Source organism: Silurus aristotelis, assembly GCF_946808225.1.
Source record: "Silurus aristotelis genome assembly, chromosome: 27".
NCBI lineage: Eukaryota > Metazoa > Chordata > Actinopteri > Siluriformes > Siluridae > Silurus > Silurus aristotelis.
Window position 1 is genome coordinate 1,235,387 of NC_139600.1, and position 7,673 is coordinate 1,243,059.

Here is a 7,673-nt window from a genome sequence, read left to right on the forward strand (position 1 = left end):
CAAAGCGTTTTTGTTGTTCCATAAACAGTACAGATATGAGGTAGCGAAAAAAGAACTGGTTGGTACATATGACATCAGCAGTGTGTGAGTTTTTCCTCTGAGACTGTAACACTATAAATTAGAAATGATCTCTACCTGTATATATATGTGTGTTTGTGTGTGTGTGTGTGTGTGTGTGTGTGTGTGTGTGTGTGTGTGTGTGTGTAAGAGGTGTCAGGGTATTTTCATCTATTTGGTGAAATGATGGTAGTTTTGTTATACCACCAAGTCCCACTGTTGTGTCCTTGAGGAAAGCCTTTTTCCTCTCAACTGCTCAGTGGAATAACTAAGATAAGTCTTGATAAGAGTGTCTTGCAAATGCTATAAATGTATTTTGGTAAATATTATAGACAATAGAATCAGGTAGATTTTAATTAGAAACTTGGGTAAAACTTTGAAACTGCCTGCCAGCCTCAGTTAAACGCACCCTGAACCAAAAATTCTATCACAGCACCATGCAATGCCATCTGGTTTATGCCTAGTAAACCAATTAGTTTTTTTTCCTATAGCAAAGAATTGACCTAAAACATACCTTCGGGCTGAGTCAAATTACATTTGTGATACAGTGGTGATATTTCTTAAGAAGCTTAACTGACCTTGTTGTAACATGTCATGCAAAACATTCTCAGACTGATTTCCATCTTAACCTTCTAAGGAGAAAACAGAGGTCAGCATTTACAGATAGTAAATCCTTCAAAGAAATCGGTGAAAATGCATGCATTATAAAGTTTTCTTCACCCTTTTCTCTCCTATGGCAGCCAGTTTGTCTTGCAGGTCTTGTCTCATGGCTATCAAACCGTAACATTCTTGAAAAAGCATTAATGATGTCCTGGGCATGGAAAACAGCATATCTTATTGGCCCTGGGCTCATCTTCATGACATTTTTCCTATTCTTTGACTTTTCTTTGACAGCTTAATGGAATTCTTCGTCAAACAAAAATGAGCAAAAATGAACTAAGACTTACCACTGCTCCCAAATGTGGTGGAATTACTGCTTAAAACAACCAAAACAAGCAATGAATTTTGTCAGCAAACCCTAATTAAATGCTGTTCAGTCGAAATATATAAAAATGTTTTATTATAACACTGCAGCAGAGAAAACAATGGTTGTGGATATTTAAATTATTTTGTCGTATTGTATTAATCGGTTTGATTAATCTATTGCAATCCTTGCACAACTGTGTGTCCTTTCTTTTTTTTAATAACGTTTTGAATATAATAGAGTTGTGCCTGTAGCAGAATCCTCCGCAACTATTTCATCATTTGCTTTGTTCTCTACTTCCACCTTGTGACCCAAATGCAGTATTGCACATAAACCATCTTGAAAATTGTAACCCATATTGTCATGCGGGGCACCAACATTTAACCACTATACATATTGTTTTCTATTAATGCAATAATAGTCGACTATCTGAGCAGGTACATTACATTTTGTTTATCAGGGACCTGGACATTAGATATCATGATTGCTGTTAGACTGGATTTGTTAACAGCATGATGTAATTCAATGTTAGAAGTCAGAGCAGGAAAGTGTCATGTATGTTACCCAAAAGGTGACATGCAAAAAAAAGAAAAAGGCAAAACTTGTCTCATATTGTAGTAAAGACATCTGATTGGTTGGTGTCTCTAGTGGGATGGGTTAGACAGAAAGAGTGTGCAGGGAGACTTTCCATTCAATCATCCAGTCTTCATCTTCTCTACTTAGTTTGTCTTAGCTTTTTAAAAAAAAAAAAAAGCAGCATTCAGGTGTGATCAGCTTTTTCACATCTCTCATCCAGATTCAACTAGTGCTCCTAGCAACATTTCAACGCAAAGTAAGACAATGCAACTACTGTATATCTTTCAAAGAGACAATATGCTAAAAGCTAAAAACGTAATATAAACCAAACTAAAAAAAATGTCAGTTGAAATTAACGTTTTAACGGATTTTCCAGGTGGCTCATTGACGTTCTAAGGATGAATTGAAAATTGTTTTAGGCAAATTTCAAGATCTTAACCTTCACTAGTGCCTGACAAATTTAAATAAAGCATCAGCATGAAAATAAAAACTGGTTCACGTCAAAAAATACAAAACAAGGGCAGCTGTCAGGGATTCACCCTGCCACGCCCCCCTCTGTAGCTGTCAGGGATTCACCCTGCCACGCCCCCGTCTGTAGCTGTCAGAGATCCACCCTGCCACGCCCCCCTCGATAGCAGTCACGCTGCTTCCCAAGATTACCGACAGCTGTGGCTCATGAAAGATCAGACTACATAAACTCACGTTCTTGAGTCACAGGCTGTCGGTCGTTATATTGTCAAGCTGGACAATCACGTGGCTGCTCGACCGCCGGCTGTATATGCGAATTCCACTTCCGACTTGGATTACTCATTGCCGAAGGCTTTATGGATTATGCTTGGGACATTCGAACTCATAGCGGGCAACGCGTATCGAGCGGATGTCTTTGTTTGTTGTTTTCAACGGCTTATGAGTGTTTTTGTGTTGTACGGTTGTTAAAAATAAAAGGACAATGATCGGACTATATCGGCTTCCGCGTCTGCAGCCTAACAGCAGCATTACTAAATCGTTCATTTTGAAATCATTTCGGAATACACATTTTTTAATAAACTATCATTTATTTTTATATTATATGTATTTTGGTTGCTAATATACTGCAAGATGTGTGCTGCAACGATAAATTATTCTCAGTTTATTCTACTTAAATGTTTTTTTTTTCCTCTGTGATATAAACAATTCTAAGAGTGTACAATGTTAAACTAATGGAATAATCTCATCTAAATTGGGTCTTTACCTGGAATAAATTAGCGATATTTATGAAACAGCTGAGTTCAAAAGACCCTCATTAGACATCATAATGCAGTGTTAGGTGACCACATGGAGGTATTTTCTCAGAAACATTTTTCCCATTTCTTCTTTGAAGATGTGTTGCTGCAAATCCGATACACCAGACCCTCTACTGTATCTACCATTATCATAATAGTGCAGGTCTTTTGTCTGTGTAGGTCCGATTTACACACCTTTGAGAAATGTCTGACTTTTCCACAAGTTCTACGACAGGACTTATCATTTCGCACACTTGTCCTCCTTCAACTTCATTCTTGTTTTGTATTTTTCTACATTTGGACCGTTTCATGCTTTTGTTATCACTTGTTCTGATTGCCCTTTGGATATGACCTTGGAATCTGCTACTGCTGCTTCAACTCCTCTTGAAATAGTTCGTCTTTTCAAGGGTTAAATCGGGCTCTAGTAGCAGCTTTTTGCAAATTCGGGGCATTAATGTGTCAATCTGATCGTGGATCATTCCATGCTCAGTATCTCCAAAAGCACATGTTTTATTTAGTTCATGGAGCGCAGCAACATAATGATCAGTGGACTCATCCACGGGTTCTCTGTGAAACGATGCTCAGCTTAGGAGAAAATAACTGTTGTATGTAACGGCAGTAAGAGTATCAGCAGGGCTCTTTTTCTCTCAGTGGGAAAATCTTCTCCCCCAATAGCAAGCGAGTATTTGTGAAGAACTTTTCCCATGCATAAAGTTTTTGTTTGTCTGGGCATTCCAGAATCACTTCTGGAGGTTAAAGAGAGAGCGGTGCCATCCTAATATCCTTGTCACCAATTGTTATGTTGGAAGATTCAAAAATAAAGCAAGCAAAACACGAGCTGTAGCCTAGCATTTCTTGATTCTTTGACACTTCTTTACATCAATTAAATTATACACCCTCTAGTAAACATAAATGGTATTGCAATGTAGTAGTAATAGAGCACAATACAATCTCACTGTTTAATACTAAGTAATTAAGTACATATTGGCATCTGTTTTAGCAAAGTCCTTAAGCTCTAAGAAAAAAATTATCATTGTTTTAAATATATTATCTTTTCTATTCCCAGCTATTCATCATCATGAAGCCCCTGCTTTTTCTTTTCAGTATCGTTGGTAAGTGTATTTTAGTAATTTTGTTGAAATATACATCAATTAAACTGAATACTTCAAATTTATTTTACTTTTTAATTTAATTTGAATGCGTTTAATGTATGTGTTTACTACTATGTATGTTTAGGACTTTCAGTACATGAAGCGTTTGTTACATTGCATGCATTTGGATCGTAGTGTTTCTATGTTACAATCATGAATACAAAACATAGAATTTGCAGCAAAATTGTTGGATAGCATTTATATATTTTGATTTTGAAGGCTAACTACAAATGATCATCTAAATAATGGAGCAGTTTGTTGAACAGGAAAGACGAATCTTTGTTTTGATCAGTATGTGCACTGCTAATGCAGTGGTGTGATGCTAATGCTAGCCAGAGCGATTTCTGCCAATAAACAGTATCTGATTTATAACAGTATATTTTTGGTTAGGTGTGAAATTTACAATAATGTTGAGTAGAATTTTTTACTGCAAATTCATGTGATTACTATTATTGGATTGTTACAGCAAATCAGTGCAGCTTGTGAACATCATGTTATGAAAAATTATCATGTGTATAATAGGTTTTAAAATATATCGCCAACATGTCTTGTCCCAGTTGTCAATTCAATCCTGCAAAATGTTACTCACAAGTATTATCTCATCATGACGCCGGTGACTTGGTCCACTGCACAGAATTACTGCAGGGTGATGTACACTGATCTGGCAACTATAGAAAGTGACAATGACTGGGTACGGATAAACAAACTAACAACAAGCCAAAACATAAAAGCTCCCTTCTGGGTCGGACTCTACAACGACATCAACAGTTGGCGCTGGTCCTTTAATGAAGTCCCATTACAAAATACCACTTTTAGAAAGTGGGGTTCTGGAGACCCAGATAATAACCATGGCCGGGAATCATGTGGCATAATAAACAACGACGGATACTGGTGGGACGCATACTGCTACGATCTGAGACCCTTCATATGCTACAATGGTGAGTCTGTATGCTGATTTATATAAGTGTATATATCCATGTATACTTGCTAATGAGAATGCCAACACATTAATAGTGTGTGCTGACTGTAGGGAGAATGACATCATTTAAAAATCATCAACCAGCTTAGCTAGTTTTTACTGTCATAAAAAGAAAATTGTAGTAATGTATTCTATTTCTTGAAACAGAATTTGAAAAACTAAATATTGAAAAATTGTTAAAATTGTCGTTTTTTTACATTTTTGTTTTCATTAATTATCAGGCACATATTAAGCTTTATTTGTTAATTGGTTTATTTTTTAATTTATAGGTACTAAAAGTGGTGCTGACAGGTTTGTCGCTGTCACTAGTCCGATGTTGACCTGGTCTGACGCTCAGACTTACTGCCGGACATTTCACACAGATTTGGCCACGGTGACCAACAGTGCAGACAACGACTTGTTAGCACAGCTGGCATCAGTAATGAGCAGTATTTCTTACTGGATTGGCCTGTATAGGAACACTTGGAAATGGTCAGATGAAACAAACATATCTAATCTCCAGTGGGCTAATGGACAGCTCAATAATTACTATAATCATGAGAACTGTGGACTGCATAATACACTGTTTGAAGATGAAAACTGCACCAACCTGCACTTTTTCATGTGTCACACCAGTAAGTCTACCAGAACGAATGAGCAGTCAAATGTCTTTATGATTATCTTAAATAATAGGGTTTTCAACTTATTTTTAAACTCAAACCTATCAAATAGGCTCATTATTTTTATTTTCAACATACTCGCCAGCATGTTTTTGACGAAAGTTTTGATTATTCTTTGATTATTATTCTCAGTTTCCTAACAGTCACTAATCAGTTAAGAGCATCAATTAAAAGTGAGAGCCAAAAGTGAGTGCCTGAAGAGCACCTAGACTAAAAGTAATATCGCTCCCCCTCGATGCAGGAAACATTAAAGTTCTCATCCTCTCTCTGGTTCTTGCAAATAATGCCCATCTTTCTTCTCAATATGTGTTGAAAAAATTATTTATATTTTACAAAGTTCAAAGAGCCTGAGGCCAAATTGACCCAAAAGAACATGGATGCTACACAATTTTGACATTAAAGAAATTAAATTACAAATTACAAGGACATTAAACATTGAATGGGATCAAATTGACCACAAGGATAATAGTAGGATTAACTTTATGAACTACATAAATGATTAAGTTTTTGTATTTGTATCTGTGTTGTGATTCCCACAGTAAAACCTGTGATAAAACAGCAGATAGTGAGACTGCAGGTGAAGTCTGATGGAAGTGTTTTTGAACCTGATGTACAGTCGATGATTCTCGAAGTGGTGAGTATTTTGTAGAAATGTTGCTGCATAATACCAGTAAAAAGCTTATCTGAAGCAACTATAACCATTGGTCAAAATCAGGCAAGATTTGGGTGATTATTAAGACTTAATGAGGGCAAAATTTGATTGATATTTGATTGATATTTACAGTCTCTTGTAGTCTAAGATCTGACGTAAGTAGTCATATGCTACATCTGAAACTAATTAAGTAATTAAAACTTATTCTGAACTACAGATCAAGCAAACCCTGGAGAATAATAGATGTCTGGAGAACACCACAATGACCTGGAGGGTGCAGTCAGATGGAAACATCTTCAAAAAGAAAAAGAGGGATGACCTGTAATGTCCCATATTAATAAAATCCGTTTATTGGGAACAAATATAACAATCCATGCTGAAACAATACATTACAATTGATTTTGAATAAAACAGATGGTCAAAACAATAAACTTGATTAAGGAGGGGAAAACATTTAATTTGCCGGGGAATCTTTTTGAGATTCCCAAGGAATGGTAAATTGGTTTCCCAAAGGAATTTTGAAAATAAAAAAAAAAATATAATAAAATAAAAGTATATCTTTCAGCCAAGCCAAACTGTCAAAGCAACAAAATTCCCCCATGAACACAGTAATGTACTCTGATTTAGAGGACTAGGCTTCAATGCTATTCTCCAAATCGTTTTTATGCTATTATTCACTGTAGATTATGAGAGATTTTCATGTTGAGGATTATTCTAAATATATCTTTACTTCTGAGAGTTTCTGTCCTCTAGCCTTTTGTTGCCCCCACTGTTTTTTGAGGTGTTTTATCTTTTCCTTAAAATCAGGTTCATTTCCTCGGTTTATCTCCTTTGTTTTCCTGTGATCTCTTGTGATAAAAATGTTTCTAAAAATAAAAATATAAAATATAAATATAAAATATGCATTCATGAGATTTGAAAATCATTGCATTATGTTTTTATTTACGTTTAACAGCATCTCAAATATTTTGGAATTGGGGTCGTATTTTCCTATATAAAGGAGAATAAAGACTGATTCATTAAATAGAAAAAAGATTTGAGCAAAAAATTGGAAAAGAGTAAAAACGGGGAACTCAAATGTGAAAGAAAGGGACAGTTAAATGGCAAACACTAATCAATAGCTCATTACCTGACAATGGAAACACTGGGATAAATGGAGATAAATGGGAACAGCTGACGATAAGGACATGTGAGGTAATCAACCAATGACAAGACATGGGTGGAGACAGGACATAAAGTATAAAAAAAAAGAAAAAAAATCTATTTTGCTTTGGTCTGTTTGGCTGTAGTGGCATTTGTGGCTTTAGGTCTGACTTAGTGGTCATGTAAAGGAATTAGATGTTTCACAAAAAAATCCTTCCCCAGCAGTTCAT

The 7,673-nt window shown here is 35.8% G+C and overlaps 1 protein-coding gene across 1 annotated transcript; it reads left to right on the forward strand.

Annotated features, from left to right (window-relative positions):
• The first annotated feature begins 3,929 nt into the window (after window positions 1-3,929).
• Window positions 3,930-6,738, forward strand: LOC310721058 (putative C-type lectin domain family 20 member A). Its single transcript, XM_083532255.1, has 5 exons — window positions 3,930-3,971; window positions 4,568-4,948; window positions 5,259-5,603; window positions 6,188-6,282; window positions 6,518-6,738. The coding sequence occupies exons 1-5, from the start codon at window positions 3,938-3,940 to the stop codon at window positions 6,623-6,625; spliced, it is 963 nt and encodes a 320-aa protein (XP_083388381.1). The 5' UTR covers window positions 3,930-3,937; the 3' UTR covers window positions 6,626-6,738.
• The last annotated feature ends 935 nt before the right edge of the window (window positions 6,739-7,673 follow it).

Excerpts from the sequence above, each read along its gene's own strand:
- LOC310721058 (XM_083532255.1), top strand. The coding sequence starts at position 3,938 with ATGAAGCCCCTGCTTTTTCTTTTCAGTATCGTTG. Across the intron at positions 5,604-6,187 it reads CTTTTTCATGTGTCACACCA|TAAAACCTGTGATAAAACAG; the intron begins GTAAGTCTACCA and ends TGATTCCCACAG. Across the intron at positions 6,283-6,517 it reads AGTCGATGATTCTCGAAGTG|ATCAAGCAAACCCTGGAGAA; the intron begins GTGAGTATTTTG and ends TCTGAACTACAG.